Here is a 17,129-nt window from a genome sequence, read left to right on the forward strand (position 1 = left end):
TCTATTGAAAATGTTTTAAAATTCTATTTACTCACCACATAACTGTTTAAAATGTGGATATATTTGTGTTGTATTTTCTTGGTTTTGCACCTTTAAAACAAGAAGGTGTTCTCATTTTGCACTCTTAAGAGTTGTTTATTTACTTGGTAACACCTAATTACAGTTTTGAAAATAAAAAAAAAGTAGGTTCTGCCTTTAAAAAGCCTCCACCACCATAACTTGGGGCTGTCTTCTCTGGACTTGCTCTGTGAAAGGGCAGTCGCCACTGGCTAATAAAGACTTTTAATTTGACTTCAAAATCTTGCTGTTTTTTTAATCTGTGCACCCCACAACACCAGATGGCCCAAGGCTTTTCTATCCAAAATGTGGTCACTTGAACAGCAGTTTAGGCATTACTTGGGAACTTACTAGAAATGCCAGTTAGTCTCAGACCCTACCCTGATCTACTGAAATAGAGTCTATCTTCTTGCTCATTTTCTGACACTTGAAGATTTAATTTTCTTCATATTACACCCCAGTTATATCCTTATGTTTCAAAATACATTAGTGAGCCTCTGGGCATTCGTAATGAGTTATCTTAGTATGACGTCATTCTGCAAGTTAAAAGTCCACTGAGATAAAACACAGGTTTTTTTTTTTTTTTTTTTTGCATCTTCTGGAGAATATAGTTTAATATAAAGCTTTATTATTTGAGGCGGAGCCAAGATGGCGGAATAGTGAGGGCGCGCACCGATAGTCCGGGAAAATTTAGTTTAATAAAAGGGGAGTTACGGTAGCCTCAGAAAAAAGAACCAGGAAAATATTGCAGAGGAAACTCTTCTGAATTGAGTGGCCGTGAATCGGAGGACCTACTGGGAGAACAAGGTCGCCCACCGCGCGGAAGCCGAGCCGCGGGACCGAGCCGCGGAAGCCGCGGGGTCTGCGCGCCAGTGCTCTAAGGGGAGTGCGTGCCACACAGACAACAGTGGGGAGACTTGGGACGTCCAGGGCTCCGAGTCCACACATCGGCGCTGGAAGGGGAGCGGGCCTGCGTGGAGAGCATGGGAGCCCACAGTTCGGGACACCAGCGGCAGACTCAACACACCAGCACTGGAACGCGAGGTGAGCCGAACCTCAATAGCCTGAGACACCGGCAGGCAAGCGGAGAGAGGATACTAGAGGGAACGACCCCCCCGGGGGGGGCGGAAAGTTCACCAGGCTAACTGGAAGAGAGAGAGAGGAAAAAAAAAAAAGGTGACTGCTATGGACACGGGTTTCTGTCTCTCTGCTCACCTCTCAAGGGCGAGCAAGACAAAGAGCAGGCGCCATCTTGGACATATGTCATAAGCAGAGCGACCTCAGGTCTGCACCGGCCCTGAGCCTAGCAGAAAAACCTGACTCTGGGCGGGGCGAATTAACAGGAGATTAGGAGCTAGTAAATTTGTGGTGCTACTGAACTGAGACTGTGAAAAAAGAGATGGTGGGGGAGCACTCTCCAGAGACGCTACAATTCCGTAACTTTGGCAACCCAGTGGGAGACTGAAGGAGAATTTGAGCCCACTCTGAGGGCCGAACAGATTCCCTGTGTGGTCCTTGGGAAAGAGCTTCCAATCTCTGGCTCCTGTGGGTATATCATTTGCCTGCTAACTACCTCCAACTTCGTTCAGCTGTGCAGAATAAGTTCCCTTTTGAATCAAAAAAAAGAAAGAGAGAGAGAGAGAGAGGTTTACCACGCCTAACCTGGGAGTGTCACCTTTGGCACACCAAACAGAGCTCTCAGGCCACACCCATCTCAAGCCCTAAGGCTCCATCAAAAACAGATAGTCCACTTAATCTAGAGTCATAGTATAACAAGAAAAAGCACCACAGTGAAGAAACCAAATATCTCCAATATGCCAAATAACAAATGCAAAAACCAAGGTAATAAAATCAAGGAAGTCACCATGACACCCTCAAATGAAAAAGACACCCCAATTCAAGATTATGAAGATGATGACATAGAAGAAATGCAAGAAGCAGATCTCAAAAAATTGATAAGAACATTAAGAAGTTCTCAAAAACAAATTCTTGAACTACAGAAATCCTTAATGGACAAGATAGAAAATCTCTCTCGTGAAAATGAAATATTAAGGAGGAATCAAAATGAAACGAAACAACTAGTACAACAGGAAACTGTGATAGTGACTGAAGTGAAGAATTCAATAGATCAAATGAAAAACACAATAGAGAGCCTTACAAACAGAATGGTTGAAGCAGAAGAGAGAATATCGGACTTAGAAGACAGAGAACAGGAAAGGATACAGTCAGACCAAAGAAAAGAAGAGGAAATTAGAAATCTAAAACATATTGTCGGGAATCTTCAGGATACTATTAAAAAAACCAACATTTGGGTTCTAGGAGTTCCTGAAGGCATGGAGAGGGAGAAAGGATTAGAAGGCCTTTTTAGTGAGATATTAGCAGAAAATTTCCCAGGTTTGGAGAAGGACAGAGAAATCCTAGTACAGGAAGCTCACAGAACCCCTAATAAACACGAACAAAAGAGATCCTCACCACGACACGTTGTAATTAAACTCTCCACAGTGAAACATAAAGAAAAGATCCTCAAATGTGCAAGAGAGAAACGTCAGATTACTCTCAGAGGATCTCCAATCAGACTCACAGCTGACTTCTCATCAGAAACTCTACAAGCTAGGAGGGAATGGCGAGATATAGCCCAGGTACTAAGAGAGAAAAACTGCCAGCCCAGAATATTATATCCTGCAAAGCTATCATTTGTGAATGAAGGTGAAATAAAGACTTTTCATAGCAAACAGAAATTGAAAGAATTTGTTGCCACTCGTCCAGCCCTGCAAAAGATGCTTAAAGATGTGTTACACACAGAAACAAAGAAACACGGTCATCAATATGAAAGAAGGTAAAGGAAGGAAACCAAGGAAGGAAACCTCACAGCAAAAGATCACAGGGAATTCAAAGCATATATTAGAACTTATCTTTGGCAAATGGCAGGGCAAAGTTACCACTTATCATTAGTCACATTGAACGTGAATGGCCTGAACTGTCCAGTTAAAAGACACTGATTGGCTGATTGGGTTAAGGAACAAAACCCATCAATTTGCTGCTTACAAGAAACACATCTTTCCAACAAAGATGCATACAGACTGAAAGTGAAAGGCTGGAAAAAGATATACCATGCCAACAGAAATGAAAAAAGAGCGGGCATAGCCATCTTAATATCAGACAACATAAACTTTACCACAAAAACCGTTAAGAGAGACAAAGAGGGACACTACATAATGATTAAGGGATCAATTCAACAGGAAGATATAACAATTATCAATGTATATGCACCTAACTACAGGGCACCGGTTTATCTAAAAGATTTGTTAATGGACTTAATGGGAGACTTAGACCCCAATACAATAGTACTGGGGGACTTCAATACTCCACTCTCAGAAATAGATCAATAGGACAGAAGATCAACAAGGATACAGTAGATTTAAACGACACTATAGCCCAAATGGATCTAACAGATATATACAGAACTTTCAATCCTACAGCTAAAGATTTTACATTCTTCTCAGCAGTACATGGAACCTTCTCTAGGATTGACCATATACTAGGCCATAAAGCAAGTCTCAGCAAATTCAAAAGAATTAGAATCATACCATGCAGCTTCTCAGACCATAAAGGAATGAAGTTGGAAATTAGCAACTCAGGAATCCCTAGAGCATACGCAAACACATGGAGATTGAACAACATGCTCCTGAATGAACAATGGGTCATAGAAGAAATTAAAAGAGAAATCAAAAACTTTCTGGAAGTAAATGAGGATAACAGCACAACATACCAAAACTTATGGGATGCAGCAAAAGCAGTGTTAAGAGGAAAGTTTATATCAATAGGTGCCTACATCAAAAATTGGAAAGGCACCAAATAGATGAGCTTTCAATTCACCTCAAGGATCTAGAAAACCTACAGCAAACCAGACCCAAATCTAGCAGGAGAAGAGAAATAATTAAAATCAGAGAAGAAATCAACAGGATTGAATCAAGAAAAACATTACAAAAAATCAGCCAAACGAGGAGCTGGTTTTTTGAAAACATAAACAAAATTGACACCCCATTGGCCCAACTAACTAAAAAAAGAAGAGAAAAGACCCAAATCAATAAAATCAGAGATGAAAAAGGAAACGTAACAACAGACACCACAGAAATAAAAAGAATCATCAGAAATTACTACAAGGACTTGTATGCCAGCAAACAGGGAAACCTATCAGAAATGGATAGATTCCTGGACACATGCAACCTGCCTAAATTGAACCAGGAAGACATCGAAAACCTAAACAGACCCATAACCGAGACAGAAATTGAAACAGTAATAAAGGCCCTCCCAACAAAGAAAAGCCCAGGACCAGATGGATTCACTGCTGAATTCTACCAGACATTTAAAGAAGAACTAACTCCAATTCTTCTCAAACTATTCAGAACAATCAAAGAAGAGGGAATCCTCCCAAATTCTTTCTATGAAGCCAGCATCACCTTAATTCCTAAGCCGGAAAAATATGCAGCACTGAAAGAGAATTACAGACCAATATCCCTGATGAACATAGGTGCAAAAATCCTCAATAAAATTCTCGCCAATAGAATGCAACAACACATCAGAAAGATCATCCACCCAGACCAAGTGGGATTTATCCCTGGTATGCAGGGATGGTTTAATGTGTGCAAGACAATCAATGTGATACACCACATTAACAGACTGCAGAAGAAACCATATGATTATCTCAATAGATGCCGAGAAAGCATTTGATAAAATACAACACCCGTTCATGATGAAAACTCTAAGCAAACTGGGTTTGGAAGGAACATTCCTCAATACAATCAAAGCAATCTATGAAAAACCCACAGCCAACATCCTATTGAATGGGGAAAAGTTGGAAGCATTTCCACTGAGATCTGGTACCAGACAGGGATGTCCACTCTCACCACTGCTATTCAATATAGTTCTGGAGGTTCTAGCCAGAGCTATTAGGCAAGAAAAAGAAATTAAAGGGATACAAATTGGGAAGGAAGAACTCAAACTATCCCTCTTTGCAGATGACATGATTCTTTATTTAGGGGACCCAAAGAACTCTACTAAGAGACTATTGGAACTCATAGAAGATTTTGGTGAAATAGCAGGGTATAAAATCAATGCACAAAAATCAACAGCCTTTGTATACACAGACAATGCCATGGCTGAGGAAGAACTGCTAAGATCAATCCCATTCACAATAGCTACAAAAACAATCAAATACCTTGGAATAAACTTAACCAAGGATATTAAAGATCTCTATGATGAAAATTACAAAACCTTAAAGAAAGAAATAGAAGAGGATACCAAGAAATGGAAAAATCTTCCATGCTCATGGATTGGAAGAATCAATATCATCAAAATGTCCATTCTCCCAAAAGCAATTTATAGATTCAATGCAATACCAATCAAGATACCGAAGACTTTCTCAGATCTGGAAAAAAATGGTGCTGAAATTCATATGGAGGCACAAGAGACCTCGAATAGCTAAAGCAATCTTGTACAACAAAAACAAAGCCAGAGGCATCACAATACCAGATTTCAGGACATACTACAGGGCAGTTGTAATCAAAACAGCATGGTACTGGTACAGAAACAGATGGATAGACCAATGGAACAGAATTGAAACACCAGAAATCAACCCAAACATCTACAGCCAACTTATATTTGATCAAGGATCTAAAACTAATTCCTGGAGCAAGGACAGTCTATTCAATAAATGGTGCTGGGAAAATTGGATTTCCACGTGCAGAATCATGAAGCAAGATCCCTACCTTACACCTTACACAAAAATCCACTCAACATGGATTAAAGACCTAAATCTACGACCTGACACCATCAAGTTACTAGAGAACATTGGAGAAACCCTTCAAGATATTGGCACAGGCAAAGAATTTCTGGAAAAGACCCGGGAGGCACAGGCAGTCAAAGCCAAAATCAACTATTGGGATTGCATCAAATTGAGAAGTTTCTGTACTGCAAAAGAAACAGTCAGGAGAGTGAAGAGACAACCGACAGAATGGGAAAAAATATTTGCAAACTATGCAACAGATAAAGGGTTAATAACCAGAATCTACAAAGAGATCAAGAAACTCCACAAAAACAAAACCAACAACCCAATTAAGAGATGGGCCAAGGACCTCAATAGACATTTTTCAAAAGAGGAAATCCAAATGGCCAACAGACACATGAAAAAATGTTCAAGATCACTAGCAATCAGGGAAATGCAAATCAAAACCACAATGAGGTTTCACCTCACCCCGGTTAGAATGGCTCACATGCAGAAATCTACCAACAACAGATGCTGGTGAGGATATGGGGAAAAAGGGACACTAACCCACTGTTGGTGGGAATGCAAACTGGTCAAGCCACTATGGAAGTCAGTCTGGAGATTCCTCAGAAACCTGAAGATAACCCTACCGTTCGACCCAGCCATCCCACTCCTTGGAATTTACCCAAAGGAATTTAAATTGGCAAACAAAAAAAGCAGTCTGCACCCTAATGTTTATTGCAGCTCAATTCACAATAGCTAAGACCTGGAACCAACCTAAATGCCCATCAACGGTAGACTGGATAAAGAAATTATGGGATATGTACTCTTTAGAATACTATACCGCAGTAAGAAACAATGAAATCCAGTCATTTGCAACAAAATGGAGGAATCTGGAACACATCATGCTGAGTGAAATAAGCCAGTCCCAAAGGAACAAATACCATATGTTCTCCCTGATCGGTGACAACTGACTGAACACCAAAAAGGAAACCTCCTGAAGTGAAATGGACACTATGGGAAATGGTAACTTGATCAGCATAGCCCTGACTGTTAATGAACAACTTAATACATTATCCCTCTTAGTAGTTTTTTTTTGTCTGTTCTACTTAATATGACTGGTTTAATTCTGTAATTAATACACAGTTATTCTTAAGTGTTGAAAATTAACTGAAATGTGATCCCTGTTAAACATAAGAGTGGGAATAAGAGTGGGAAGAGATGTACAATTTGGGACATGCTCAAGCTGACTTGCCCCAAATGGTAGAGTTAGAAACATACCAGGGGATTCCAACTCAATCCCATCAAGGTGGCATGTACCAATGCCATCTCACTATTCCAAGTGATCAATTTCAGTTCACAATTGATCATAATGAAAGTTCTAAGAGTCAAAGGGAGCACATAAACAAGTCTAGTACCTGCTAACACTAACCGATAGAATAAATAAAGGGGAGAGTGATCCAACATGGGAAGTGAGATACTCAGCAGACTCATAGAATGTCAGATGTTCTAAATAGCACTCTGGCCTCAGAATCAGCCCTAAAGGCATTTGGATCTGGCTGAAAAGCCCATGAGAATATTTCAGGCATGGAAAGCCAAGACACTCTGGCAAAAGATCTCTGTGAGTGAGATCCCAGTGGAAAGAACAGGTCTTCAAAGAAGGAGGTACCTTTCTCTGAAGGGAGGCGAGAACCTCCACTTTGACTATGACCTTGTCTAAACAAGATAAGAGTCGGAGAACTCAGAGGGCTTCCATAGCCTTGGAAACTCATGACTGGAGCATAGGGAGATTACTGATGCCATAGACAGGAGTGTCAATTGGTAAAGTCAACAACAGGAGTCACTGTGCACTTACTCCTCATGTAGGATCTCTGTCCTTAATGTGCTGTGCATTGAGATTTAATGCTATAACGAGTACTCAAACAATATATGTCACTTTGTGTTTCTATGGGGGTGCAAACTGTTGAAATCTTTACTTAATGCATACTAAACTGATCCTCTGTAAAAAAAAAAAAAAAAGAAGAAATTATCAACTCCCAACTTGACTCTCACTGGGATTAAACATGACAATAGGTCTGATCTGATTTCATCATCATTTAAAAAAATCATCTATTATTTTTCACTTTATGTTTCTGTGTGGGAGCAAACCGTTGAAATCCTTACTTAATGTATACTAAGCTGATCTTCTGTATATTAAGATAATCGAAAATGAATCTTGATGTGAATGGAAGGGGAGAGGGAGTGGGAAAGGGGAGGGTTGTGGGTGGGAGTGACGGTATGTGGGGGAAGCCATTGTAATCCATAAATTGTACTTTGGAAATTTATATTCATTAAATAAAAGTTAAAAAAAGCTTTATTATTTAAATTGTGACTGACTTTGACGAGTCAGAGTATTGGGTTTGGAAAAAATCAACAACTAGCATAAATGCTGCGGTGTATCTCAGCAAAGTGTAATAACACTTTGAGATGTTTTGTTATAACTGACCATTATGCATGGAGTAACAAAGGGAATAAGGGAGTGTTGCAATGTAAGGCAAGCTCAGAATCATTCGCTCCCTACATTCATTTCATGATTGTCTATATTTACATGGGTTGTATTAAATGTAAAAGAATGACCTGTGGCCCTAGTTTAGAACCTGTCATAATATTAAGACTTAGCCTACTGTGCCATAGTGCCAGCCCTTCTGCTTCTTGCATCATCTAAATAAGAGCTGTTAATATTTCCATGAAAAAAAAAATAACCACACATTTTAATGAATCAGTAAGGTCCTCATCATGGCTGCAGGTCAAGTCATGTCCATCTTATGCGATACATTTCATTCTTACTCAGAGGAGTTTTGCGATGATTAGGTTTTAGGCATGATTAGATTTGAAATTGTTCTAGTATAAAATCCATAACTGGAGGATTTCTAAAGTTCTTTTCTTGCCTTTTTCTTTTTCTTGTTTTTTTTTTTTTAAGAGTTACCGAGAGAGGTAGAACCACCTTCTACTGCTTTCTCAGGCCATAGCAGAGAGCTGGATCAGAAGAGGAGCAGCCAGCGCTAGAACTGGCACCCATACGGGATCTGGCACTTCAGGAAAGGGCTTTAACTCACTGTGACACAATGCTGGTTTGCTTCTCTCACAATGTGTCTAATGCCATGACTTTAATATCTATGGAAATCATCTCCAGATCCTTTACATGTTCTGACCTTTCTATTGATCCTTGTTTGGCTTACGGAGGCATTTATCCTCTGTATACTAGTGATTGGATGCACAGTTGGAAATTCAGTCCCATCACTTTAAAAATGTATATATTTCCCCAGTATTTTCACTCCTGAAGTGTTCTCTCTGTTATAGCACCCTGATGTATCTAAACACCTAGACTAATGTCTTCATATTTTTTGCCAATATTTATATCCCCACTGTAAGAAGTCCTGATGAGTCTCATCTTGAAGCGTCTCTAGCAAATATTTGTTTCTTGGAACCACTCACAGTAGCAATGTGGATTCTAGTGTTTCTAAGTCACGTGTTGCTCTCCTGACTGCCTCCTGCAGCTCACTCTACCTCCATCTCTCGAAACACAGTCATTCCTTCTAGTGACTACCATATTAATCTTCCTAATGTTAATACTATCTTGACTATTTTAATTCTGCGCAGAAGAATCTTATAAATGGCCATTCTTAGTGAGCAGATGCTTGATTTTGGCACGTGAAAGATTCCATTACTGACCCAAATCTGACTCTGATCTGCGTTCACGCCACAGCTCTGTGGGGAAGCACTGAGACCTCTCCCAGCGCCTGTTCAAGTCCTCACTGTGGTGCTCAGGAGGAGAGACATTATGTTCTTTCTTGGACTGCAGTCACTCTGACCCAGCAAGCATGAAGATGGCCTCTGAGAGGTCCACAGTGGCCTGCACACATCTTGTTGATGTTTTCCATCCCCCCCCCATACTCAGATCCACAGACAACAGTCTTTACACGATATAAGCCTTTGCCCGTGTGGCAAGAATTCCATGTGGTATCCAATATACATTTTAGGAAACAGAGAGAAGGGAGTCTCAGTTATTCTTTCTTTGGTTATTCAAATGGGTGCATGTATTGTGGTAAGAAGCACCAACAAATGGTATAGTATTTCATGTAGACATCAGTGAACTGGATACAGGAAAAGTCATCCTGCTTTTTTATTTGGGCATGTGTCCCATTCAGATGGAAACCAAAGAGTTCCAGTAATTCAACACAATTATGAACTAGGCTGTAACTGCAGGTAGGTAATTTCTTTTGGTTGCAAAACCTGATCTCTGGGGAGACATTGGAGGAACATAGTCTTCCCCTTCTAATCAGGTCCCTAGGATTTTCCAAACGCATAAACACCCTAGAGGCATATTAGCGGGTGACTCTTTCGGCATTGCCAACTTATGTATGCCGCTCTCTTAGGCTAGCGAGGACGTTGTGTGCAGAGCCACTGTCAGGAATCATGATCCACAGATTCTGGGGGACTGTGGGCTGTGCTCCAGCTCCCTCCATCCCAGTGTTGTCCCAAAGAGAAGTAACAACAACAACACCAGAAAAGACTCCTCTCTGGGCTATTCACTTGTACAACTCATCAGAGCCACGTTTCCCTCTGTGAGAATAGGGGAGAAGGTCCTTTCCTGACTCCAAATGCAGAAGTTTCAATTGTATGTGTCCTGCTAACTCCTTTGAAGTCTCATCTTTGGGAGGCAAGCGGTCCTTCAAAGGTCTCATCTCTCTACCGACATCACCACTGGCCCAGAGTGGGCCCCGTGGGCTCTCCAGAGAGTCGTGCAGCAGAGCTGGTGTCCAGTGAGGAGTGGTCATAGAGCTTCTGGATCTCCTTCCTGCAGAAAGTTGCTCTCTGGGTTTTGTTATTCACCTCCACCCATTCTCTCAGTTTTATAAAAGGGAAGAAATGAAGTTACTCAGCAGGACAGGTGAGTTCATTTCCTCATTCTGAGTTTAAATCCTTGTAGTTGAGAGAGTGGATCTGTTGTAATGTTTGTATTTCTCCCATTCTCACAGATGCCCTAAGGAAGAATGGCCTCAGGAAATGACTCCTCAGTGGCTGAGTTTATCCTGCTGGGATTAACTCAACAGCCAGAACTGCAGCTGCCTCTCTTCTTCCTCTTCCTGGGGATCTATGTGGTCACTGTGGTGGGGAACCTGGGCTTGATTGCTCTGATTGGTCTGAACCCTCACCTGCACACCCCCATGTACTACTTCCTCTGCAACCTGTCCTTCACTGATCTCTGCTACTCCTGTGTCATAATGCCCAGAATGCTGGTGAGTTTTGTGAAACAGAACATCATCTCCTATGCTGAGTGCATGGCTCAGCTCTTTTTCTTTGCCTTCTTCGTTATTGATGAGTGCTGTATCTTGACATCGATGGCCTATGACCGATATGTGGCCATCTGCAAGCCCCTGCTGTACAAGGCCACCATGTCCCATCAGGTCTGCCTCATGTTGATGGTGGGTGTGTATGCAATGGGGTTTGTGGGTGCCGTGGCCCACACTGCATGCATGCTGAGACTCACCTTCTGTGATGGCAACATCATCAACCATTACATGTGTGACATTCCCCCTCTCCTCCAGCTCTCCTGCACTAGCACCTACGTCAATGAGCTGGTGGTTTTCATTGTGGTGGGCATCAATGTGATAGGGCCCAGCTTCATCATCTTCATTTCTTACACCCTGATCCTCTCCAATATCCTTCGCATCAAGTCTACAGAGGGCAGGTCCAAAGCCTTCAGTACCTGCAGCTCCCACATAATTGCTGTTTCTCTTTTTTTTGGAGCATCAGCATTCATGTACCTTAAACCTTCTCCTCCTGGGACTTTGGAACAAGAAAAAGTATCCACAGTTTTCTATACCATCGTGGGGCCAATGATGAATCCTTTTATTTATAGTTTGAGGAACAAAGATGTTCATGTTGCACTGAGTAAGACTTTGAAAAGGGTGCTCTCCTAAATTAGAGGTTGTGTTTTTTAAAGATTATTAAAAATAATCCTTTTGGTGTCCTATTGCACAGTAGGGTAGCACTAGTTAACAACAACATACTGTATTTTTCTAAATAGATAGACAAAAGACTTGAATGTTCACACTGCAAAGAAATCTTGAATGTGTGAAGCAATGGAAGCCAATTACCCTAATATGATCATTAGAATGTATGCATGTATTGAAATATTACATTGTACCCCATAATTATGTACAATGTTGTTTGTCAATAAATACAAGCAATCCAGTAAAAAACAGTATGTCTTGATCAAGCGACTTCATGTTTTAGAGTCATATAAATAATTATTGATATAAAAAACTGATCACAGGCTTCTTCTGAGAATACTTTCAGCATCTTATTATGTCCTAAGAGTTTTAGAATACATTTTTGCAAAGAAGTAGAAAGGATTCACCTCTTTAACCCTCATTTAAAATTTAAATCAGGGCTGATGATGTTGTGTAGTGGGTAAAGACTCCATTCGGTGGCCCTCAGTGTCAGCATTCCATATGGGTGCTGTTCTGAGTTCTGGTGCTGTTTCACTTCCAATCCAGCTCCCTGCTGATGCACCTGGAAAAGAAGCAGAAGATGGCCTAAGTCCTTGGGCTCCTGCCCCTATGTGTGAGCTGTAGAGGAGGCTCCTGTTTCCTGGCTTTGGACTGGCCCAACTCTGGCTGTTGTGCCATCTGGGGAGTGAACCAGTGGGTGGAAGATATCGCTCTGTCTCTCTCATTCTTTCCCCCATTTCTCCCTCTCTCTCTTCCTCTCTTTCTCTCTGCAACTCTGCCTTTCAAGTAAATACATAAACCTTTAAACAATTAAATTATTTTAAATTATATCTAGGTGCCTTTGGCCTAGAAGTGATAGAGTGCAGTGGAAGAACATGCTGTTTTAAGACTGAGGCTCTAGTCTGGTTTCAGCTATTCATATGCACAATATGAACAAGCCATACTTTGGTTACTGCAAGACATCTCATCTGTAAAATGGAGTCTAAGAATTTCTCATACATGCAGATGATCATATACTTTGTGTTCAAGTTAAGAAGAAGATGGAAATACATTCAACATGGCTGAATAATTATATGAAACCTAAATCAAATATGATTGTTTGCATTCATGCTTTTCTCAAAAGTTTTTAAAGCTTCTTAACTGTAGACCTCATTTCATGGATTTTATCTTTTTTTAAATTTTATTTATTATTTATTTGACAGAGTTAGATAGTGAGAGAGACAGAGAGAAAGGTCTTCCTTCCGTTGGTTCACCCCCCAATTGGCCATCATGGCTGGAGCTTCGCCGATCCAAAGCCAGGAGCCAGGTGCTTCTTCCTGGTCTCCCATGCCGGGGCAGGGCCCAAACACTTGGGCCATCCTCCACTGCCTTCCCGGGCCACAGTAGAGAGCTGGACTGGAAGAGGAGCAAGTAAGAATAGAACCCGGTGCCCATATGGCATGCCGGCGCCACAAGGTGGAGGATTAACCAAGTGAGCCACAGCGCCGCCCCCTTATCTTTTACTTTCCTTCTTTCTCTTAGGTTTTCCACTATTGTTCCACTAAATATATGTTTATCTGAATACTTTTGTTTCGGTTATATAAGTTGAATAATGTATCAGGTTTGCTTCATTAATTGAGGTAAGAGTAACATAAACTGCACATATGTAATGCAAAATGTTGATGATTTTTAACATACATGTGTGCCCGTGGAATCATCATCACAATCAAGAAAGTAAACACATTATCCTTCAAAGTTCCTCTATCCTCCCATGAAATTTCCTGTTTCACCCCTCCTCATTTCTGTCCTAGCACCAGGAGACTACTTATTAGCTTTGTGTCACTGCAGATTCTTCTACATTTTCTACTCGATTATACACATGCAGGGCACTGATTTGTGATTTTCCTTGGTTCACTCAGCATAAAAATTCTAGAAGCTTTAACTGACACAAAAATAATTGTACAATTCTATGGAATGTAATTTGCTGTTTTGATACATACATGTATTATGCAATAATAACATTTGAATAGTTAGGATAACCAACACCTCAAATATGTAACATTTCTTTGAGGTGATGTTGTTATATATATTAATAGCTCCTTCCTGATTGCTCAGTGGTACTCATGACATAAATATAACATTTTGATTGTTTCTATTTTATCTATTTTTTTAAAAAATTATTTATTTGAAAGTCAGATTTGCACAGAGAGGGATAGGCAGAGAGAGAGAGAGAGAGGAAGAGAGAGAGAATCTTCCATGCACTGGGCCAGGATGAAGCTAGGAAATGGAAATCCATCCTGTTTCTCACATGGGTGACAGGGAACCAAGTACTTGAGACATCGTCTGCTCATTCTCAAGCTCATTATCAGGAAGCTGAATTGGTAACAGAGCAGCTGGGATTTGAATCAGCTGTCGTTTATGGGTGCTGGTTAATGCTCTGGGCCATTATGCTGGTCTCTGTCTTAAAGGTTTTTATTACATAAGTTTAGAATTATATTATATTACATTATATATTATATTATATATTTTTATATATTATATTAAAGCATTGCAACTGTCAAATATAATTAGGAAACTCAGGAGAAGAATCAAAGCCTGTTGCATTTCTCTTTTTTTAAGGTTTATTTATTTGAAAGTCAGAGTTACACAAAGAGAGAAGGAGAGGCAGAGAGAGAGAGAGAGAGAGAGGTCTTCCATCTGCGGTTCACTCCCCAATTGGCTGCAATGGCTGGAGCTGTGCCAATACGAAGCTAGGAGCCAGGAGCTTTTTCCGGGTCTCCCACTCAGATGCAGGGGCCCAAGGACTCAGTCCATTCCCTACTGCTTTCCCAGGCCATTAGCAGAGAGATGGATTGGAAGTGGAGTAGCTGAGACTTGAACTGGTGCCTGTATGGGATGCTGGCACTGCAGGCGGCAGCTTTCCCCACTAAGCCACAGTGCTAGCCCCTGTATTTCTCTTTATTTTTGTTTCTTGTATTTCTCTCTTCCTCATTCTATATTTTTTCCTTTTATTATTTGTTTTCTGTTTAGAGAAACTTCTTGAGCCATTATTTCAGGGTTGTGATGCTGGCAGCAAATTCTTTCCATTTTCTGAGAATATTGTAACTTCCCCTTTATTCCTGCAGAATGCTTTGGCTAAATACAAAGTCTTGGGTTGGTAGTGTTCTCTTTCAACACTTGAGTTATGCCATTTCCTTATTGTTTCTATGCTTCCAGAGACATGCAAAATCCTCTTCATTCAGTTTTCCCTCTTTCTGCTTCCAAGATTTTTTCTGTATGCTTGACTGTGTCTTGGAGTAGGTTTCCACTAGTTTTCCCTGTTTGAGGTTGATTTGGCTTCTTTTTATCTTACTTTTAAAATTTGTCTAAAGGGAGCACATTTCATATACTTAATACATAAAACCTTTTTAAAAGATGTTTTTATTTATTTGAAAGGTTGAGTCACAGGGAGAGAGAAGGAGAGACAGAGACAGAAATCTTCCATCTGCTGGTTCACTCCCCAGACGGCCTGAAAAGACTGGGCTGTGCCAGGTGAAAGCCAGGAGCCAGGAGCTTCTTCCGGGTCTCCCACCTGGGTGCAGGGGCCCAAGGAGTTGGGCTATCCTACATTGTTTTCCCTGGCACAGTAGCAGGAGTTGGATTGGAAGTGGAACACCAGGATTTGAACTGGCACCATATGGTATGCCTGCACTGCAGGTTCTGGCTTTAACCCACTGCACCACAGTGCAGGCCCTCATATATACAGTTTTAAAAGCATTTATGACATATCCAACTGTAGCCCCCTTCAACAGTATATTAGAATAACTTTTTCCTCACGTCCTTACCAGCATTTGTTATTTTCTGATTTTAGATGAAACTATTCTAACTGGTATGAGCTGGAACCTCATTGTGGTTTTTCTTTGCATTTCCCTGATGGCTAATGATCCTGAGAATCTTTTCATGTATCTTTTGCCATTTTTTAAAGATTTTTATTTATTTATTTATTTATTTATTTATTATTTATTATTTATTTATTTGTTATTTATTTTTATTTATTTATTTATTTATTTATTATTTATTTATTTATTTTTATTGATTGATTGATTGATTGATTTTGAGACTCCAGATTTTACTTCAGCCGGCACTTGAACGAGTGCCCATATGTGCTGGCCCCTTCTACCGTTTTATCATTCCCTGATTCTTTCCTTTGTACCCTCTCCGTCTTGCTGACGGACTCATGTACTGATAGTTAGAGTTACAGAGAGAGAGAGAGAGAGAGAGAGAGAGAGAGAGAAAGGTCTTCCTTCCATTGGTTCACTCCCCAAATGGCCACTACAGCCAGAGCTAACATGATCTGAAGCCAGGAGCCAGGAGCTTCTTCCTGGTCTCCCAAGTGGGTGCAGGGGTTCCAAGCACATGCGCCATTCTCCACTGCTCTTCCAGGCCACAGCAGAGAGCTGGAATGGAAGAGGGGCAAATGAGAATAGAATCCGGTACCCTTATGGGATGCTGGCGTCGCAGGCAGAGGATTGACCTACTGTGCCACTGCGCAAGCCCCATGGCCATTTTTATTTCATCCTTTGAAAAAATGCCTATTTGGTGCCTGCATTGTAGCATAGTAGGCTAAGCCTCCACCTGAAGTGCCAGCATGCCATATGGGACCAGTTCATATCCTGGCTGCTCCACTTCCAAATCAGCTCTATACTTGTGGCCTGGGAAAGCAGTAGAAGTTGGCCCCAATGCATGGAAGATCCTGGCTTCAGATCCACTAAACTGCAACCACTGAGACAATCTGGGGAGTGAACTAGTGGATGGAAGAACTATCTCTCTGTCTTTCCCTCTCTCTGTAACTCTGCCTCTCGAATAAAGAATTCTTAAAAAAAAAAAAAAAAGAAAGAAAGAAAGAAAATTGCCTGTTTATATCCTTAGCACATTTCTTAACTGGATTGCTTTTGTTGTTGTTGTTGAGTTTCCTAATATCCAGGATCAAGTTCCTTGAAGAATTTGTGTGTATATATATTTTGGCAATATTTGGAAGCTTTGATCATGATTTATTGAGTATTATTCAGGCCTGCTCTCATTCTCTTCTCTTCCGAGGACTTAAATGATAATAATATTTCATCCTTCATTATAATACCACTGGTCCATGGAATTGAAACCCTTTCTTTTTTTTTTTTTTTTTTCTTTATGTGGTCAGGTTGAGAAATTCTACTGTTTTTTTTTAGAAGATTTATTTTATTTATTTGAAAGACAGAGTTACAGAGAGAGATAGAGACAGAGAGAGAGAGGTCTTCCATTGCTTGTTCACTCCCCTGCGGCTGGAGCTGTGTTGATCAGAAGTGAGGAGCCAGGAG

At 40.7% G+C, this 17,129-nt stretch overlaps 2 protein-coding genes across 4 annotated transcripts in view; one reads left to right on the forward strand and one right to left on the reverse strand.

Moving 5' to 3' along the window:
* Nucleotides 1–1,337, reverse strand: part of LOC100352376 (olfactory receptor 8B3-like) — a 113,499-nt gene extending 112,162 nt beyond the window's left edge. Inside the window, exon 1 of one of the 2 annotated variants that reach the window (XM_089313810.1) lies at nt 1,273–1,337. The gene's annotated coding sequence lies outside the window, so the exon portion shown is untranslated. The remainder of the gene's footprint in view (nt 1–1,272) is intronic. The other variant, XM_089313809.1, reaches the window with a different exon arrangement.
* A 9,124-nt stretch (nt 1,338–10,461) lies between these two features.
* LOC100338878 (olfactory receptor 8B3-like) lies at nt 10,462–11,784 on the forward strand. 2 transcript variants are annotated; one of them, XM_089304187.1, is made up of 2 exons: nt 10,462–10,469; nt 10,854–11,784. In XM_089304187.1, exons 1-2 carry the CDS (start codon nt 10,462–10,464, stop codon nt 11,782–11,784), a joined length of 939 nt encoding a protein of 312 aa, XP_089160313.1. The 2 variants fall into 2 exon arrangements, with proteins under 2 accessions (XP_089160313.1, XP_089160308.1); XM_089304182.1 differs by lacking the exon at nt 10,462–10,469 and having other exon boundaries at nt 10,840–11,784.
* The last annotated feature ends 5,345 nt before the right edge of the window (nt 11,785–17,129 follow it).

The sequence above is a fragment of the Oryctolagus cuniculus genome, chromosome 1 (assembly GCF_051225735.1).
Source record: "Oryctolagus cuniculus isolate XC-2025 breed Fujian yellow rabbit chromosome 1, ASM5122573v1, whole genome shotgun sequence".
Taxonomy (NCBI): Eukaryota; Metazoa; Chordata; class Mammalia; order Lagomorpha; family Leporidae; genus Oryctolagus; species Oryctolagus cuniculus.